Source organism: Hippocampus zosterae, chromosome 1 (assembly GCF_025434085.1).
Source record: "Hippocampus zosterae strain Florida chromosome 1, ASM2543408v3, whole genome shotgun sequence".
Lineage (NCBI taxonomy): Eukaryota > Metazoa > Chordata > Actinopteri > Syngnathiformes > Syngnathidae > Hippocampus > Hippocampus zosterae.
In genome coordinates, this window is record NC_067451.1 from 7,328,042 (window position 1) to 7,348,348 (window position 20,307).

General features: G+C 43.8%; 3 protein-coding genes across 6 annotated transcripts; 2 read left to right on the forward strand and 1 right to left on the reverse strand.

Moving 5' to 3' along the window:
- Nucleotides 1-222: 222 nt before the first annotated feature.
- mogat3a (monoacylglycerol O-acyltransferase 3a) lies at nt 223-4,533 on the reverse strand. Of its 2 annotated transcripts, XM_052063903.1 has the most exons (9): nt 4,120-4,533; nt 3,404-3,582; nt 3,270-3,330; nt 3,054-3,197; nt 2,045-2,175; nt 1,511-1,554; nt 1,303-1,393; nt 966-1,074; nt 223-873 (listed from the first exon to the last, which is right to left on the reverse strand). In XM_052063903.1, the coding sequence occupies exons 1-9, from the start codon at nt 4,211-4,213 to the stop codon at nt 719-721; spliced, it is 1,008 nt and encodes a 335-aa protein (XP_051919863.1). In that variant the 5' UTR covers nt 4,214-4,533; the 3' UTR covers nt 223-718. The 2 variants fall into 2 exon arrangements, with proteins under 2 accessions (XP_051919863.1, XP_051919872.1); XM_052063912.1 differs by having other exon boundaries at nt 223-1,074.
- A 5,280-nt stretch (nt 4,534-9,813) lies between these two features.
- On the forward strand, nt 9,814-16,663 carry atp1b2a (ATPase Na+/K+ transporting subunit beta 2a). The gene is made up of 8 exons (XM_052063995.1): nt 9,814-10,096; nt 11,894-12,022; nt 12,102-12,206; nt 13,407-13,486; nt 13,551-13,676; nt 14,246-14,305; nt 14,670-14,765; nt 15,481-16,663. Exons 1-8 carry the CDS (start codon nt 9,991-9,993, stop codon nt 15,643-15,645), a joined length of 867 nt encoding a protein of 288 aa, XP_051919955.1. The 5' UTR covers nt 9,814-9,990; the 3' UTR covers nt 15,646-16,663.
- Nucleotides 16,664-16,802: 139 nt separating this feature from the next.
- On the forward strand, nt 16,803-20,154 carry LOC127599790 (eukaryotic translation initiation factor 4E type 2-like). 3 transcript variants are annotated; one of them, XM_052064041.1, is made up of 7 exons: nt 16,803-16,967; nt 17,727-17,814; nt 17,890-18,018; nt 18,111-18,215; nt 18,345-18,497; nt 19,602-19,738; nt 19,946-20,154. In XM_052064041.1, the coding sequence occupies exons 1-7, from the start codon at nt 16,954-16,956 to the stop codon at nt 19,983-19,985; spliced, it is 666 nt and encodes a 221-aa protein (XP_051920001.1). In that variant the 5' UTR covers nt 16,803-16,953; the 3' UTR covers nt 19,986-20,154. The 3 variants fall into 3 exon arrangements, with proteins under 3 accessions (XP_051920001.1, XP_051920007.1, XP_051919993.1); XM_052064047.1 differs by having other exon boundaries at nt 16,811-16,970; nt 17,727-17,819; nt 17,898-18,018; XM_052064033.1 differs by having other exon boundaries at nt 16,811-16,970.
- The last annotated feature ends 153 nt before the right edge of the window (nt 20,155-20,307 follow it).

Below are 20,307 nucleotides of genomic sequence, written 5' to 3' on the forward strand. Positions count from 1 at the left end.
GTGCAAACTTTTGTGTTCAAGGGCCACATTGATTTTTTTTGATGAGCCAGGTCATTAGGAGTTAAAGAAAGTAAACGTGTGTAAAATATGTTGTGTGTGTTTTTTTTACTAGAAATGTAATAGTTGGCCAATTTAATGAAACTTAAGTGTTAACGCTGCATATAAAAAAGGTTAATTTTGCAAATATTATTCTTATATTTGTAAAATTAATTAAACCAAGTATTTCATGAGATAAATGATATTTTAATAAATTTATTCTCAGTTTTATATTGCATCACTCATTCAAAATCATTTATTATATATGGTGGTTGCAAAAGTAGTTATACAATAGTATCTCATTGGTGAAATTAGTGACATGATGAATGTACAGTATTTTTATTTTGTATAATAAACAATAAGTAATGTGCATGCTTTATTTTTATAACTATAGCTACTTTGTCATGTATGCCATTTATTCATAACAAAATATATACATATTTTAATATACAATAAACAATTATTGAATGACAAAAATATTTTTTAGGAAGAAAATAACGAGATTAATGCAACCAACACGGTAAAGTATGACAGGACTTTTGATAGTGTAAATGCCTGCTGGCCCAAATTAAAAATACTTTGCCTGCCCCTCGTATGAAGCAAAAATGTAGATTCATATTCTGTCAATCATGCATTTGTGTGTAACAATTTTATTGGACAGAGAGAAAACAGTGCAAGAAGGTCAGGTGAAGGTCAAGTGATGGTGCTCCTGCAGACCATATTCGTGTTTGTGCTGCTCAAACAGCTCGCTCAGATGGTTCAGGTAAACTTTGTGAAGAGAGTCAATATCCTTGCTTTCTGGACTCGGACAGGTTGCGACCTGGATTGGCTTCCCCACTGCAAACAGATACACTGCTGAGTGGTGCGGAGAGACAGACGCAGACTGGGGGCACCGGGGGTCGTTGTTGACATGTATGGATGGATCGTACCAACTGTGAGTATGGCTTTCCTGTGCGGCATCAGCCCAAAGCTGTACTGAAAGATTCCTCTGCCGTTGACCAGAGGCAGTGCTATTCCCATAATGCTTTGTAGCCGTTCCTGTCACAGAACAACAGACTTTATGTCCCTACAAGTCTTTTAATTAATGTCCTTATAAGTCACGAGTTCTGATGAGTCTCTTCATGTCCCACCAAGGCTCTTCATGCTCCTAAAAGTGCTGACAAGTCTTTTCATTTTCAAAGTTTCTTCATGTTCATGACCTTCCGATAAAAACGCAAGTTGGAGCCTCATGCGTACAACCAGTGTCACTATGGCAACCAAACTCACCTGCAATGTCCTGAGAGGAGAGCCGGTCGGGTTCTGAATTTGATCAAACAGCTCGTTTTCTCCAAACGAGAAGACGGGTACCAGTTGAGCTCTGTGCACATGCACAAACAAACAAACACACACGAGAAAATTTTAAAAAGCTAGCAGGTCAATGTGCTTGTGCTAGCCCCGCCCACCTCCCCCTGACTGTCATTCCCAACTCACACACCCGTGTCTCAGAGCCAGTTTGATGAAGCCCTTCCTTTTCCGTAGCTGTAAGAAGAAGAAACTTTATTGACATAGAAAAAAAACCCGTACATTTTAGTTCTGTCCCTAATCCCATCATGTAGCGTTACTTTATGTGCTTTCGGTCTCTTCCTAACACATAACACTACAAGCTTTCATGTCCCGACAAGTCATATCTCTTTGAGTTTCTTCACGACTCTTCATTTACCTACAAGTCATGTCCCTCCGAGTTCCTAAAAGTATTATGTCCCTGCAGCTCTTCATTTCCTTAAAAGTTATACACGTACAAGTTCCCACAAGTCTCTTCATGTCCCCCTACAAGACATGTCACGACAAATTTATACAAAACTCTTCATGTGCCGACACGTCATGTCTCTGCACATTTCAAAAAGCATCTTCATGTCCCGACAAGTCTCTACATATTCCCACAAGTCCCGACAAGTCTCTCCATGTTCCTATGAGAACATTCATTGACACAAACGAAGAAACAGAAACATTTTTAGTGACACGTTCACACCTGGAGCGTCAAAGCTCCTGGGCGAGCATCCAGCGCCTCTGGAGCTGCGCCTACTGCAATGACGGCGACGTTTCCTCCTTGAGGACGACTCAGCAGATAGGAAAGGCTGGACTTGGAGCTTGATACCAGACCTAAGAGACACACAGGTGTCACATTGTTTTCCTTGTCTGGGTCTCAAACCTCTGGGGAAATCTGTAGCACATCAGATAGGCAATGAGGAGGGCAGCGTTTGGGCCCCCTCTGGTCACAGCTTCATATGTCCCTTCTAGTCATGTCCTTCGAAGTTAAAAAGATTTTTTTCCCTGTCCCTACAAGTCTCAATGTCTCTCTCCGTGTATTCTAAAGTCTCTTCAGGTCCTTATGTGTCCTTATAAGTAATCCTTGTGTGACTTCCTACAAGCCTGTATGAGTTTCTGCAAGTCTTTCAGTGTCCCTACTAGTTTCTTACTGTTCCTTAAAAGCCCCTTACAAGGCTATTCATGTCCCTTCACTCCCCCACCAGTTTCTTCATATCCCTCCAGGTGTCTTCATGTCACTAAATGTCCCCACAAGACTTGTATCCCTACAAGTTGTGTTCCTACAATGTGCAAGTCTCAAAAAGTCTTCAGGTCTTAACATGTCTGCATTCATTAGGGCTGTGATCTAAAATTTTATTGAGCCACGGCACAAATTTTAAGTTTGAAAAATAGCACACCACCAAACAAAAGTGTCACAAAAAGAGGATACATCTGTAAATGTAATACTTTTTGCCATCTAATAGAAGATTATTTATTTGTTCTTTCTGTCACTATAAGTTGGTGGCATAGATTGATTGGACAAAGATACATTATTTGTTATTAATAAATACGTTTCTCACTAGTTTGATAATTTCCCGCAGCACACCATTAGAGCTCACTAATGTGTCCCGGCACCCTGGTTGGGATCACTGCATTAGGGAACCAGCCAGTCAAGATGCGGGCAGACCAACAAACAGACAGACGGTCAGACAAACAGACAAAAAGGTTTTTACCTCCACACATGATGTAATCTCTGAAGAACGGCACTCGGAACCAGAAGGGCAGCATCAGCAGGTGAGATTTGAGTCCAGGAAAGAGACCCGTGAAACCCGTGGACTCGGTGCAGAAGTTACAGAACGCCCCGGTGGCCAGCACGCCTGGCAAATGACACGGGGCGAGTGAGACAGGCGGGACAGACAGCAAGGCGGACAAACACTCGAGCATCTCACCATGTGGATGGAATCCAAATATGTAGTTCTTGCCAGGGTCCAGGTCAACCGTTTTCACCAGCTGAAGATAGACGAGACTCATCAAGTCCATGTCGCGAGACACACTTGTGACGTGGTCACGCAAGTGGAGACACCTTTATGGGAAAGTAGTCACGGAAATGTTCCCACACTCCCCAGCGCCGGAGCCACTGGCACCTGCGACCTCCGCGGTTGGGTGTGTCCCAGTCCAGCCACAACCAGCCGGCGTAGAGCAGCGCCGCCATCCACCAGGTGGAGAAAGACAACAGGATGAAGGCGGCCAGACAGCATTGGGCTAAGGGACGGACAGGTAGGTTTGGCAGGAAGAGACACATCAGGACAGTGTTATTATTGATTATTTTCTTGTTAATCCAAAATACAAACCCAATTCTAATAAAGTTTGGACGTTGTGTTTAACATAAATAAACATAGAATACAGTAATCCCTCGCAATAACACGGTTCATCTTTCAGGGCTTCGCTATTTCACAGATTCTGTACGTGTTACACGTAGTAATATACATTAGATATCTTGACTTTGTATTGTATTCGATGAAATATCGATTGAACATGATTTACAAATCACCGTAGTTTGTTTTGATTTATGTTTAACACAACGTCCCAACTTCATTGGAATTGATTTTGTCACGTGATTTAAAAACACGTTAGTATGGGACTATAGAAAGACATCCGTTTATTTTGTATTATTTTATATAATTGTGTTCGGTTAACGCATGTTAAGATTTCCTTTATTCACTCACATTTATATTCAATCAATGCAGCGACAACGTTGAAGACATCTCGCGAGAATAAATATTGGCAAGTTCCCTTTACCTAAACCCAAGAAGGAGAAGATCCACTGCAGTACGGCAGCGGTTTGCAATCTTCGCCTTAGCGGGACGTTGAGCGGGGCAAAGCGGATCTGCATGGGGGATGGCTTCGCCTGGGGGGGAGTCGTGCAGAGTCGTCGGATATCTGGCGGATATTCTCGCGGAAACTTTTCGCACGTTCAAACTTCGTAAACACGCCTGGTCTCTCTCTGCAACGCTCATATACGTTGTTCGTGGGCGGTACGCAGCCTGCAAATCAGGACTGAGTTCATGTGGGTTTAACGTGATTGGTTCAATATAGGCGTGTTCGAAGTTCGATTGTAACTTTTTAGACTAATGCAATTTTCATCTTCTTGTTGTGTTTCACTTGTTTACTCATCATTTGTCAGTATTTCTTTCCTGTGGAATGAATGTATGTCGTGCGTGTACAATGTATAATAGATTGAAAAAAGTGGTAAACAAGTGAAATTTCAGGCGTAGTTCACTTCCCGAACAGCGGGTGGAGACCGAGATAATGCTCGGTTCAGCACGCACACGCGCGTCAAAGAAGTCGCCGAAGAAGAAAGAACGCAAGGGTGGGATGAGGCTGCTGTTTACTGGTTCGTGTTACCAACATTAATCTCATTGACAATGAGTCATTGTCAATATTGTGCTCGTTAATTTACGACGAGTAAATACGGTTAAAAACCCCCAGTTTACGTTTACAGCTGTCCGTTAGATCTGAATGTGCTAACGTTTCAAATTATAACGAGGGGGCGTGTCGGCACGGTGCCTCCATTATCGGACACTTTGGCTTTCATTTTTGCTTGTGCAAAAATTACTCATTTTTCTAGTTAATACATGTACTCCTCTTATTATATAGGGTGCTCCCAACGTCTTTAAAACCAAGAAATGTTACACCGCTTTTGTTTTTGCTTGTGCAAAAAGGATTCATTTTTCTACTTCATACATGTCCTCTTGTTTTTTTAAGATGCTCCCAACGTCTTCGCTAGAAGAAATGTTACATAATCAATTAAGATGTTAAGCGATGTCAGAACAATGGCATAGATAGAGGTTAGTGCATCTGTCCTGTGCAAGTCCTCAATTACCATTCCAAAATGATCAAGTAAATCAAATCATATCTTGCTTAGTCACAGCATATATCCCATTTAGGTCACTTTGCACTCAGTACTTATACTTGTGTTCGTGAACTGTACCAATGCATTCTCAGTGACGTCGTTTGTTACGGTTCCAAAGTAAATAATACTGTGATTGTCTTCTCAACGAAACAACATGAAGCTTGGTTATTGTTTCACTTAAAATCATTTTCTCTTAGTTTGCGGTGCGCTGTTAGATGGAGTGTTGAGCGAGGAAACACAATTGCACAAAAAAATCATAAACATGACAACAATCGGAGAGAAGTCATCCCAAGGTTCCGTCTTCATCTCATTTTGGACTTCTCGCTGTATACTTGAACGAGCTCCCTCTGTGTAGAAGGAAGGGCCTTTTTTTCCCCATGGCGGCGGCTGAGAACAACCCCAAGGTTGCCGTATTTAATTGCAGCCTCTGTCCAAGTAAAGAAATACCAAAGCCAGATTGCCCTCGTCCCCGCCCGTGTGCTGCAGCTGCCGCGGGTAGGCGAAGCCAGAAAACGCCGTGCAGCAGGAAAGAAAAGAGACGACTTCAGAAGGGCAAGAGAAGAGGCCAAGTGGAGAAGGCGGGTGTCATGGTGAAGAGGGCGTTGAGTGGCGGCAGTGGGACAAGAAACATTACTGCATGTTCTGTCGCCGGCCGCAAGTTAAGATTGCTCGCCACCTGCTCAGAAAACACGCGGATGAAAAGGAAGTTGTGGCAGCGAGCGTCCTGCCTACAGGTTCCAATAAGCGCCAGCTGCTGCTGGAGCAACTGCGCTGCAGAGGCAACTTCCAGCACAACATTGAGGTTTGTTGAAGCAACAGCACGGCGTTAATGATGATTACGATGTTTTCTTAGAAAAAAAGAAATCGTTTGCAGGTTCCAAATGAGATGGCTGGCCACCTTCACCAACCTGTAACAACGGTACAATACTTAACAAACGTTCGTGTTAAACATCAGGTTCAGCCTTTTTAATTATGAATTTAATGAAGGTGAACCAAATATAACTTCCCAAAACTTTTTATGTTGATTTCAATAAAATTACACATTAGGCACTTCACATTTTGTAATAAGAACTCAAGGGATCATAATTGTTTGTTGCAGTGAGTTCAGCATCATGTGTAGGTGTGTCAATCGCAGAGTGCAATTTGCCTGTCATTGTTCAGTTCCCTCTCGATTTTGCGCGTGTACTTCTTGGAGTGTTTTCATAGTTCTATCTGTCAGGTGATAAGACAGGGCAGCGGCCGGATTGTCCCTTGGCGACGACCCTCTCAGGAAGTGGATGCCAGGAACTACCTTCCGTGCCCACGCTGCTTCGGCTTCTTTCTGCGTGCTGACCTCTGGAAGCACCTGGTCTCTTGTCGTAGGAAAATGGCCTCAGAGCCATCCAAAGATTCATGTCACCCTCCAGCTGATCCATCAAAGGCTTCCTCCTCTGAGCCAACAAGCAAGGGCTGCGCAAACTCGCCAGGAGACGCAAACTCTCCATCCTTCAGATGAAACTTCAAGGTCTAACCAGTTCCGGCCTTCCCAGGCGGAACCTCCTAGGAAGCGTTGCAGAGTCCAGACCGAAGCATTTCGCCTACTGCCCATATCCAGCGTGGCCTCTGAGAGCTGCAGCGAAATTCTTCACCGCATGAACCTGGACCACGTGTCACACCAGGTCGGCTCATGTCTTTTTACCCATCAGCCCGCTATTGTGCTCTGCGTGACAATCAGTCTCCTTCCTTCACCCCTCCAGGTAAAATCTGATTGGTTTATCTGTCAGTATGGGAACAAACTGATGGGGAACCAAGACAGCAGCCAAATGAGGTATGACTACATCAGTCAGAAGCTGAGGAAGCTCGGCAAGTTCCTCCTGGCTGCTAAGTCTTTGGACTCCGGCATTCAGAACCTCCAGGACCTCTTGGCTCCAGGATGCCTAAGCCTGGCACTGGCCGCCGCCAGGAAGTCATCCGGTTATCAGTGGAGCTGCCTCCCACTGTCGGTGAAGACCATGCTGAAGGCTGTGTGAGAGATTGCCGTAGGGGAGAGCATTCAAAATGGTGATCGGGAGAGCGCAGCCAGGGCCAAAGACTTTTATCACCTCCTGGGAAGGGACTGGGACCACCTGAGGCTGTCGATTACAAAGTCAGGTAGCACCTTGAAATGCCGTGGTGACTGACCGAGTCCAGGTCTTCCTTTAAATTGTTGATGTGTCAGCAGCAGAAGAGGAAAAACAAAGGGAGAAATCACAGGCCCATCCGAGAGGTGAAAAAAAGTCCCAGGATGACGGAATTAGCGATGAGAACTCTGACCATCGAGTCCTGAGTAAGTCCTAACCCTGAACATAAAGTGTTGATCCTGATTCCAAATTAAAGTGAAAAGTGATCAGAAAACTGAATACTCAAGCACAGCTAACTTGAAAAAATCAACATAGTTGCTTCTCCTAACCACTGACAACTGGTTTTGAATTGCACAAAAGATACACCGATTCATCTCTGGGTACTAAATGTCCATCTTGCCTGTCCGCAGTCCTGTCGAAGAGCTCAAGCACAACAATGGAGTCGACACCGCAAAGTCCTGTGACAAGTGGGTACTTAAATTTGTCAGTAGCATTCAGTCTTCTCCTGAGTCTGTTTTCGTCTTTGTCTCATCACCATTTGTCCTTCAGCCCCTTCTGTGCCAAAGAAGGTCCACCGCCGTCCGTGGTCGTCTGCAGAGAAAGAGGCTGTCTGGAGACAGCTGGCAGTCCATGTAAGGACTCCCAGCTGGGAAGGGTAAAGAGGTCTGTGAGAGATGTCTGGAGCTGGAGCCTGTCCTCAGGGGACGGCACTGGAAAGACGTAAAGAACCAGGTGCACAACCAGATCCAGAGCAAAAAGAATCAGCAGTTCCATGCTCGGATGGAGCTTCTGGAGAACCACGTTCAACAAGACCTTGTCCAAAACCAAAATAAACAACCACAGAGTCATATGAACATACAGCCCAAAGACTGCCCTACCTAACCGGATTCGGTGGAACAAACTCTTTATCATGTCAAACACAAATGCCACGCCCAAGCGGACAGACAAGACCAGGACCACATTCAAAATAAACCCCAGTGCCAAGCTCAAATGAACCACCTAGACCACATTCAGGTCAACAATTAGCAGCAGCAGTACCAGGCCAGAATAGGTTACCATGTCCTTGTTCGGTTCCACAAGAAAGACCTGGTCCATGTGAACCAGCAGAACCAAGAGCAGCAGATGAGTCTGAACAGTGACACCTGCACATTCGGTGATACCCGTTCTAGACCCGATGGGACACATCTTGACCCAGGACAGTTGGTGGACAGGGACCCTGCCATCAGTCCTTATGAACTCGGAAGAACATCTGGGCCCCACATGGACCAGAGCTTGTCTGGAACCACATGGACAGATGTATGTCTGGGCCAGAACTTTCACACCAGCAGACCACTGGCCAGAAACCTCCTGCAGGAGGCAGATTCCGAAATAGACAATCCACATTTTGGACCTATCCGCTATTGACGGTACCTGGTCTAGTCTGAACTCTGTTGAGGTTGGGTTCCACTTCAAAAGTCCCTTAAAATACCCTTTACCCACGAACGACTGTCCTGGTCGCATGGTCAGGAAGGCTTCTGCCGTCAGTCCCCGATGATGATGTGCAGAGAACCTTAACTATTCCTCGGTGTTAGGAACCAAGCCCTGGAGTGACTAGTAAAAATTTGGGAATAATAAAGGCCCGCTCCAAAAAATGTAGACATTTACCCACGCCTAATTGTAATTTCAAATTTATTTGACAACGTGTCCCTTGAGACTAAGTGGCTTACAGATGACATGATTTTAATGTTGCAGAAGTGCAAGGACACTGGAGTTTATGTTGCCTTTTTGCAAACTGTCAAAATGTCAATTACTACTTTCCTATTAGCCATTTTATTTAGTTTTTGACTCTGTGAAATACATACTACCATTCCAGTGAGTTTGTTGTCCCTTGAAAATGTTTTGTTCTGTGAAAATATCAGAAATTGATCGGGACTTCAGTCCAGACAGTGTTAATATGGTAAAAAGAAGTTGGATCTTTGAGCGGTAATCGTACCGCAATCGACTATTGTATTTTAATTTGGGCACTTACTGTACTTTATGTTGAGCAGCTACGCGATCGGCGTCTGAAAATGAATGTTACAGAGAGCTCAAGTATACGCAGTTACAGGCCATTTTAGTTCGGTTCAACCAAACAATTATCAAGTGGGTTCGCTGTCCATTCACATAACCAACCCATTTCGTTTGACGCACTCGATGAAGTGGACCGAATTAAATATGAAACAGGGTACCTTGAGAGATGCTCACAGGAGACCATTTGTCCGCTTTTAATGAGGACCGACCTTGAAATCTGAGGCGGGCTGAGAGAACTCGTGGAGCTTAACATACAACAATAACATGACAATGTTGTGTAAAACGTTTCATGCAATTTAAAAAAAATATATATTGTGGATGTTAAATGTCACTCGGTGTTCTCACTCGCCCCCCCCCCCCCCCCCCCAGCCCCAATCATCACGCGCGTGACGTCGTTTGGGCGCAGGCGCAGAGAGCGGCGTATGTGACGTCACGCTGGGAGGTACGACGCAAGTGACGCCATCCCGTCCCCTTCCACTCTCGTTCTCCGTCCGTGTCTCCCTCCTCCCAGAGCATCCTTCTCACCTCCGCCATCGCCATCTTCATCATCGCTCGACTCTCGTCTCGTCCTTTCGCCGGGCCTTCATCCTCTACCTCCTCCTCTTCATCATGTCCGCCGCCAAGCAGGGCGACCGCAAGGGTTCGGGCGAGTGGCGTGAGTTCTTCTGGAACCCGCGCACGCACGAGGTGCTGGGTCGAACCGCGGCCAGCTGGGGTGAGTCGCGCGCACGCGCACACCAAATAGCGTGCCGAAAAAGACCAAAAAAAAAAAGTCACGCTTGACTTGAAATTGCATTTTATGTAATCACGTAAGTGTCATAGTCAATGACACGTTGGAGGAATTGTGTCATTTTTGTTTTTCAATCAGTTATCGGAATATGCGGATTTGGATGCTGGTTGAGGTTTAGTTTTTTTAATGCCCACCGATGCGGAAGCTGCCCCCTGGTGGATCTCACGTTATTTCTTTTTTGCAAAACACACACACACACACATAAACATAAGGACATCCACTCTTTGCATAACCCCCTGTGATGATGTCATACATCCCAGCATGCACCAATGTAGCGGCACTTTGGCCTTGATGGGAGCTGAAGGACACACACACACATACACACAGATGAACAAACGCATGTAGCGGAGCGCAGAAAGCAGTGTGTGCGTGTGAGTGTGTGTGTACTTTAATCAGGATTATTTGTCGGGACGCGGTTGAGTGCATTGTAATCTGTTGAAACATTTTCCATACTTCCGAGGACCGGCGCTCGTGAAGTGTGTCCGTCACATAACTGTGTTGCGTACTCTGAAACGCCATGCGACTGATTTTATTGTTTTCGCGTTTCAACATAAATATCCATGACCTATTTAATAGAAAAAGAATGTGAATTAAATAGGTGTAATTTGACGTTTATCCACCATTGCTATCCGAGATGCCGTCTGAACAGTTAAAGCACATTGACAAAGGAGCTGCTGTAGGCCTCAGCTTGCGTTCAGACACTCGAGTGCCATCTGACCAGGCCCCGCCCCTTTTAAGGAACATATTGTATTACATGTAAAACAGATAAGTCGTACCTTTTTTTAATATACAGTATTTCATGCTTGCAATTGTGTTTGTTCAAAAACGTCTTTTCCTAAACATGTACATATTGAAATTGTGTCATATGGATAAAATTGTTTTTGTAGGTCTCTGTATCATGCATTACCACCTATACTACAATTGCGTCTTGGTTTGCGGAAGTTTAGGGTTAAAGCACAGGTGTCAAACTTTGGTCCTCGAGGGCAGCTGTCCCGCATGTTTTAGATGTTTCCCTCCTCCAACGCACCCGGTTCAAATGCTCAGGATTGTGTTCAGGTTTCTGCAGAGCTTGCTGTTGGGCTGATAATTTCAGTCGGGCGTGTTGGAGGAGGGAAGCATCCCAAAACATGTAGGAGAGCGGCCCTGGAGATCCAAAGTTTGACACCTGTGTTTGAAAGCGTTGCAGTGGGTGAAAGTGGAAATGAAAGGCTTTTACTCGTCGGGCCTGGAGCAGGTCCAGTTCTGCTGTGTGAGATCAGTGCAAGGATTGCGGCAATCCTGTTAGTCCCAACGTGTTAATCTTCAGCACACGGCAACACTTTTAATGAATTTAAGTCTGTACGAGACCTGCGAGTCAGGAGCCACGTGGGCGCCCACGGGGCTCCTCTTGAAGACCCTTTCCATGGAATTCCTGATTACTTTTGGCCATCCTGGAATGAAAGAACAAAGACGATGCACGGGCGGGAAAGCACCGCTGTTAATTCGACGTTGGATTTCAGCAATAAGAGGATTTTGGTCTGCCGCTGGCTCAAAAGTATCAATAAGTGAAAAAAACAAACACCCGTGGCACCCTCCCCCTCCATTCTTTCTGAACTGGGTCATCGGCGGCAGGGGGTGCTTAACAACACAAGAGGATTATAGACATTAGAAGGATGACTGGGGAGGGGAGACGCCCCCCCCCCCCCGGACCCAAATAATGAGTTCGGCCCACCCCCTCGTTAGGTCTGATCCTGCTTTTCTACCTGGTCTTCTACCTGTTCCTGGCCGGGATGTTCACGCTCACCATGTACATCATGCTGCTGACGCTGGACGACTACAAACCCACCTGGCAGGACCGCCTCGCCACACCAGGTAACGGAGGGGACGTAATTGCAATCAGTTGATAAATTCCGGCCCGTGATTGGTCGAATCTGTTGTCGGCGTCTTTCAGGGATGATGATTCGTCCGAAGGGCAATCAGCTGGAGCTCACCTACTCCCTGACGGAGACGAAAAGCTGGGAAGGCTTTGTGCAGAATCTCGACTCCTTTTTGACTCGTAAGACATCCCGCCATTGATTGTTGCCTTATGATTCCGGTGGTTGTGACTCAAAACAGCAAAATCGGCCAATTTGAGGACGCGATGTGCATGACTTGACCAGTCTCGTGTGTTTTCCAGTTGAAAATCTGCATTTTCATGACAGTGTTTGTGGCTGTCCAACGTTTGACCTCAAGTGTGTTTTTAAGTTTGATGGTTATAAAGTTCCAATACTAACACCAATGTCAAGTTTTATGCAATAGAAAAGTGTTTCTCAACCCTTTTTTTGTGATTTTTTTCCCCCAGCTGAGTACCCCTAACCAATGCAACGCAATTTTGGATGAAAAGGGGGAAAAATAACTTTGGAACTCCATTTTTAGTGGTATCTCAAGTACAGGGGTCACCAAAGTTGATAATAGCCCACTCATGAAGTTATCATTTGTAAACGTTAACATTTGCAGAGATTTATAGACATCAATTGTTGCAGATTGATATTTATCTGTTTCTTACCATGTGAAATATTTGTTTATAATTATTGGGAGAAATCGTGTACAAGTGTCAAATATCATTCACCGATAAGATAAATCAAGGTCATTTTAACGAATGTGTTCTTTCAGAAGTGTGCGTATAAAATTGATATCCCTTTTATATGAATCAGTCCACGAAGAAGTAGATCTCACTTTCAAAAAGGTTGGTGATACACTATTTGGAAACAAATATATAATAATTTGAAAAAATATATATGAATAATTAGCGACATTATAAATAAAATAAAAATAATTGTCAACATAATCTGTTCTCCTTTCGGATTATTGTACAGAGTTTGCCGCAGAAAAAAAACAATGAACTTAATTTGAAATAAAAGCAGAAACTGCTAAAAAAATCTTAAATTTTCAATGTCATAATTTTTAAGAAAGCTGACATCATCACTGGGTGTCAGCGCTGAATTTTGCATTGTTCCACTGAACTGAGTTTTAGTGAGACTATTTTCCCCTTTGGCATTGATGCTACATTTAAAAGATATTTTTAAATCTCCCATAGCAATTTCCTAATTTTATTTTGGTGACACATCTGCCAGAAATCGGCACTGCGTGCCAACACGTTTTCTAAACTTGAATTTTATCGGTGATTTTTTTGCGTCAGTACCGTGGAACTTGCGCGAAACGACAACCTGAGATTTAATTACAAATTGCACTCTTATTTCTAAATTTCTGTCTGTAGCCTACGACGACACCCAGCAGGTCCAGATGAATGACGACTGCCTCCCCGACCAGTACTTCATCCAGGAGGACAGTGGAGAGGTAAACCCTGTCACCCACCTCTATGTATCAGTCTCACCTCATCTATCTGTTTGTCTGTCGACAGGTGAGGAATAATCCCAAGCGCTCCTGTCAATTCAATCGCTCAATGTTGGAGGAATGCTCGGGGTCTCCCGATCCTTCCTATGGTTACAGCCGAGGGCAGCCCTGCGTGCTGATCAAACTCAACCGGGTATGTTGAAACCTTGTGAATGGTTGTCGCCACACATATTCTCCACAGGAGGTTGAATCTTGGCAGTCGTCTTTGCCTTTCATGACGTCGATACACAAGCGAGCCACCAGGGGGGGCTCTAAGGCAAACTATGTCTGCTTCATCCTTATTTAGTAACTGCAGGTTTTGTATTAATACTGTGCGCTCGTTTGAAGGCTAGCTACGGTGGGTTTTCTTGTTCTATCATTTAAACAAAGTTGTTTTTTCCCCTCATTTCATTAGTTTTGTTTGTAATTTTTATTTTGAAGACCATTTTTTTGTCTCATGCAAATGAGCCACACAGCAACAGCGGGGTGACTTGTTTAGGGCTGAAACGGATTCAGGATTTTTCTATTCATTTTGGTGGGGATGGATGATTTTGAGACAGGTGTCAAATGAGTAACGCGATAAGATTCCTCACGAAATGAAATAAACTCATAAGTTAAGGTAGCGCCGTGTTTGCGTTCAAGCAATTCAGAAGTAGATCTCCCCAAATATTTGCCTTTAAGACAAACACAGATTCTAACACGGTCCTGTTTTTCTACCTGCAGGTGATCGGGATGCTTCCGGGAAAGGATGGACAATCTCCTTTTGTCACCTGTGCAGCCAAAGTAGGCCTGCCTGTCTACTCATTTGTCTGTATGCACATCTGTCGGTCTCTTTGTGTACACAACGCGTGTGTCCCTCCACTTCTCCTCTCTTCCTCAGTTGTACAAAGTGGGAGAAGATGAGTTGGTAAGACCAGTAGAACCTTGCCGAGCTTACTAGAACTCGCTATGTAGACTTCAAATTGAAGTCAGTCCTTGAATTGGAACACTCGCTCATACGTAGATAAGAGGAAGCCGCTTTTAGCCTTGACGGGAGTCTCTCTCAGAAGCACCTTAAATGTTTAATGGAGGACTTGGAAATGGTTATTTCCTGTTTGACCAATCAAATGCCATTCGTGTGTGTGTGTGTGTGTGTGTGCGCACACAGAGGGAAGACAGCGACAAGATGGGACCTCTGGCTTATTATCCACCAAATGGAAGCTTCAACCTCATGTATTACCCTTATTATGGCAAGAAAGCTCAGGTGACACAAATCAACAAGTCATTCCACCTTCTTACATTGAAGTTAGATTGCTTGTCCCTGACAGAAGCACCGACTTGCGTTCACACTCTGAATTTGAATATTTGTTCCATTGTATTGCCAACAACCTGTTCTCTTCATTTTATGGCCCTTCTCACGCTTTCCCACTTTTTTTTCCCCCGCCAATGAGATTTCAGCTTCTGTGTTGCCACGTCAATCTAATCTGCCCAGAGTTTTCAGAGTCAGTCATTCTGGCCCTTGTGACTTCAAGTATATGAGTAATGCAAGTGTTTTTCTAACCAATTATGTTTCAAATTTAAAAGCTGGCAGTCCCGCCATATCGTCAGCATTTTGACTTCTTCTCGATTGTTTCACAGTTTGACTCGCAAAACACGTCAGTAGTGATCCACACACGTGACTACATTTCATATTCTGCATCTCTGGTGAATGTGATCTATAATATTTAAAATATTTGCACATATTTATGATGTTCTTGTCTCAATATTGCAAAAATGTTGATTAAGAGTCGCTCCAGAGGATGTACAGGGCACTTTTGCATGCTGTCATGTTGGTATTTTGAATAATATTGATGATTTGTTTAACAGCGACATGATAGTGGCGTCAATCAAAATCAAGGCCCGGGTACCAAATGCACAGCCCTCCACTGTTATAAGTCGATATACATGTTGTGCTTCCTGTGTGTGTGTGTGTGTGTCAGGTGAACTACACTCAGCCGCTGGTGGCCGTCAAGTTCCTGAACGCCTCTCTCAACACCGACATCGACGTTGAGTGCAAAATCACCTCCAACACGCTCGCTCCCGGCAGCGAGCGAGACAAATTCGCCGGCCGTGTGTCCTTCAAGCTACGAATCGACAACAAGTAGCCGCGCGGCGTGGAACGCGCAAGGCTGCAACCGTCAACGCACCGCAGTCATGACTCTGACCACACACGGTTTTGCACCACTTCGCACCCAAAGTTGCTGAACAATCACAGCGCCCTCGCAGTTTGACGTCAGCCCACCAGAATCTCAGTCTACCTTGCCTAACCTCAATCAAGCCATTTATTTATATATATATTTATCTATCTATTTATTTATTTATGCACTCACTTTCACCATATCCTGGAACCTTGGCTGGCACTTCTGTCATTTAGTCCAGCGGCTCTCAAACTGGGGTTTCCTCACCACCCTAGTGCACAAGCTGTAGCTGGAGAGTCCGCAAAAATAATTTGCAATAAGACAATATTTCATATCATTTTAAAAAATAAGTGCATATCTACGTATGAGGAAAGGTACGCCAACAAAATATACACAAGACAATTATTTCTCCCTACCTTGGATTTATGTAAACTCTGATCAGACTATGTATGATCAAGTAAATTTGACAAAGGAATGAAGTTGTTTTTTGGGGGGGACTAGAATAAAAAGTGTAATAGTGTGAGGAGAAATTGTGCAGGATTTCCTTCCTTCGTTACATTTTAACTTTAATATCGTGTATTGGAAAACCCTGAATTTATTCACAAAGGATTATGACTGTAAATATGTTTGCTGAAAAAATATGAGTTTATCCTCATAAGTGTATCAGGTTTTTTTTATTTTTACCCCCTCACTCCAAACAAAAGTGATAATCAAAATGTGACAAAATTACGAGTCTATTGTTGTATTTGTTGGCAGCCAAAGTAAGTCCGGTGTCACAATGGTGTTTTTTTCTATTCAATTAGTTTCTGACTTCACAAACAGTTTGTCTTAGTGATTTTTTTATGTACTGTACTTTCCTCACAAATCTTCTCTCTTCCAATCACCTTCGTTTGTGTGCAACCAATCATGATGTATGATGTCATGTGATTTGGGTTGTCCTGTCTGAACATAACCACGTGATTAAAAACAACGATTTTGTTCCTTTTATTGTCGCATTTGAATGACTTTGCCCCCACTACTGTCTCAACTAAACGTTTCATTAAGCCACATATGTTTTAATAACCGGATTTTTAGTGATACTGTGAAGTAATTTTACGTCGTCGTTGAGACGAAATCTCGCGTGTACGCTTGTTATCGCGCATGCGCGTTCCTTGGCCACTACAGGAAGCGAATTATGACGGGAGCAGAGTCACGACAACAAATAAAGTTGTAAAAGCGACAACAAAAGGACGTAGCTAAACTCCGGGAAGTTGCAGGGAATCCGTCAGAAAAGGAATGGACATGCTGGAGTGGTAAGACACAACTGAATCTGAGCAATAGACGAAAGAAAAATATCCAAAAAGTTAGCAGCTGTTAGCGTAGTGAGAAGTCACAGGTGCAGCTTCAGCAGGGAGTTTGCCAAATTCAAGCACAGACCGACACAACGCTGAATTAAAAAAATACATTATTGCTATATTACATTTGTCATTGTTTTTATCATCGCGTTGTTTTCCGCTTTGCCACCATGTTATTTGCGACGTTTGGAAACCTAAAGTCCGTCTCATTAATGAGTAGAGCACATTAAAGAAAGCAAATAACTCATCTTTAAGGATGCTAGCTGAACCGTTTGATCAAAATTGTTAATAATTATAAATAAAACACTCATTTTGCTCTTGTACTCCTCAAATAAAGTTGTGCAGTTGCACCGTACACAGACGAGACAAAAATCGTTATAATCATTGTGCTATTGTCTCATAATTTTTGCCATATCCGCGTGAGAACAACAACGAAATCATACAAAATGATACAAACAAAATAAAATCTGGAAGTATTCCCCCCCCCCCCCACCCACCACCACCACACACACACACACGCATTTTTCCAACAGCACTGGACATTTGATGAAGACACGCGTTGCAAAAGGAAATATTAAATGCAAACCTTTTTTGTATTGCTTATGAAAGGATTAGAAAAGAAACTATCGATGAGCCAATGTTCAATGTTTCTCAAATACTGACATCTCTCATAAGGCAAATAATAACACTGTCGCTCCACATTTGCATTTGCAGTCCAAATGTAGTAGAGGTGGAAGAAACCAGATGTCGTCATGACAACGGCGAAGTTGCCAACAACAACAACAACAACACTCGCAGCAAGGTGACGTCACCACAGCGTTCTGCCTGCGCGCTCTCCGTCTGTGCGTATGCGTCTGTCATGTGTCTTTGTGTGCAGACGGTGAGTCCAGCCCCCGGAGAACATCCTCTCCAGTACAACTACACATTTTGGTACAGCCGAAGAAGTCGTCCTACGAGCACGCAGAATTATGAACAAAACATCCGACGGATAGGCACTGTGGCGTCGGTGTGTATACACACACACACACACACATACAAGCACGCTCAAATCGTTTTGCTTCTCTGGATTTCCGTTCTTTTTGTGTGTCTGAGTGCCAGGTGGAACAGTTCTGGAAGTTCTACAGTCATCTGTTGCGTCCAGGAGACCTGACTGGACCCAGTGACTTCCATCTGTTTAAGGAGGGCATCAAACCTATGTGGGAGGTAAGGATGGATGTTTGGCGTCACAAATATAATTTCCGGGTGGCAAAGATTCTGCTCGTTAGCCAGCGGGCTGTTGTCTGTCATAAAGCACAGACTGACCTCAAAATTGCGTCGTCGTTCTCCTTTCAGGACGAGTGTAACCGCAGCGGGGGCAAGTGGATCATCCGGCTTCGGAAAGGTCTTGCGAGCCGATTCTGGGAGAACATCATTCTCGCCATGGTGGGGGAGCAGTTCATGGTGGGGGAGGAAATTTGCGGTGCCGTCGTATCGATACGCTTCCAGGTATGAGAAAACGATTGGGGTTCTGCCACTAACAGCAGTTTATGCGGATGTAATTAGTTTGCGTACCGAGGCAATTACACAAACTTTTTTTTAAAACATCTTCCGCATTGATAATTATTAGATTGACATTCAATTTGATGTAAGCCATAGTTCCTGTATTTCATAATTCTAATGCTGAAAAACCCACAAGGAGTTTCTGTACCAAAAAAGGACATAGGGCAAAAAAATAACACAATATGTCCATAATCAATTTTAGTGCTTAAAAAAAGAGAGGAAAACATACAGATCTTTGGGTTTATTTTGAGAGTGTTATAAAAAAAAAAGCAATTGACGCTGATTTGGTGGAACGGTCCATCAATGTTTAACGTCATATGCAAATTGATCTATATACGTGTCTGTATTGTAAAGTCGAATGCATGCTCTCATTTTCTTATTGCGGTGCCTAAGTATCAGATCGGAACTTGGTGTCGTCAGATACTAAAAACCAAAGACTCGGATTCGGACTAGGGTGATAAAAAGCGTGATTGGAACATCTCTACTTTTTGTGACATTTTTGTATGATGGCGCTCCAAGAGATTTGCATGGTATTGGTGTTTCGATATAATTGGATCAAATAATTGACTAGAGTGCCATCATGTTCATGATGAAAATATTATTTTGACACGAGAGGGAAGACAGTTAAACCTCGGTTTTCAAACGTCTCTTTTCTCGACCAAATCAGTTTTTGACCCAAAAATATTATTTATTTATTTTTATGCCTCGCATTACGACGGAAAATCGGTTCTCGACCAAACTGAGCGCACTTGAATGCGCCACTTGACTTCTCTCGCCTTCCTTACTCGAGGAAGTGACGCTTCCTGGGGTAGCGTTCCATTGTGGGCAGACGTGTTCAATAAAGATATTTTTTTAAAAGAGTGTGGCTTCGGTTTTCGAACAAATCGTTTTTCAAATGGCCTCCTGAAACGACTTATGGTCGAAAAGCGATGTATGTCTGTAGACTGAAATAAAAGCTGTTTCTGATCAGGACCTGGTCTCTGGTCCCTGGTTAATTTGCAGCCGGCAGAAGCGTCTGTCCAAGCGAAATGAACCGTTTGTGTGTGCCAGGAGGACTTCCTTTCAATCTGGAACAGGACATCCAACGATCAAACCACCACGGCCAGAATCAGAGACACTTTAAGACGGGTTCTCAACCTTCCTGCCAGCACCATCATGGAGTACAAGACCCACAATGACAGCCTCAGGTATGAATGCTGCAATGACTCGGGGATGAGAATTTTCAGATTTCTGACTTTTTCGGACCTAAAAGACCATTCTTGAGATTACTCCTACTGATCAAGGTGCGCTAACGTTAGCATTACCATACGCTAAATTGACCTTGCTCATCATTAACCTTTATTTATTTCTGTTTTGCATCAACATCCAGATTGAATTTCTGTGTTCTGTTTTAGGGACAACTCGAGCTTCAGAAACATGAAGATTTCCCACTGACGGTTGTCCCTGCTGGCTGTCCTGTCCCATGCTGGAACGGACTGCCCCTCATCATGACCTTGTCTTGAGTTTTTAGCAGTTGATTGATTGATTGGGTGTGTGTGTGTTTGTGTGTGTGTGTGTGTGTGATGGCACAAAGAACTGATTAAACCCAGTGGAAGTAATTTAACTGTTTTTTTTTTTTTGCCTTTCACGTTTGACTCTGTAAATGAGAACAACACTTATCTGACCCTCTTCCAGACCTCACCCAGCTGGGCTAATCCCATCTCTATTCCTGGCCGCAGACCAGCTGGGACAGTAGAACTAATCCAGATCTGGATTA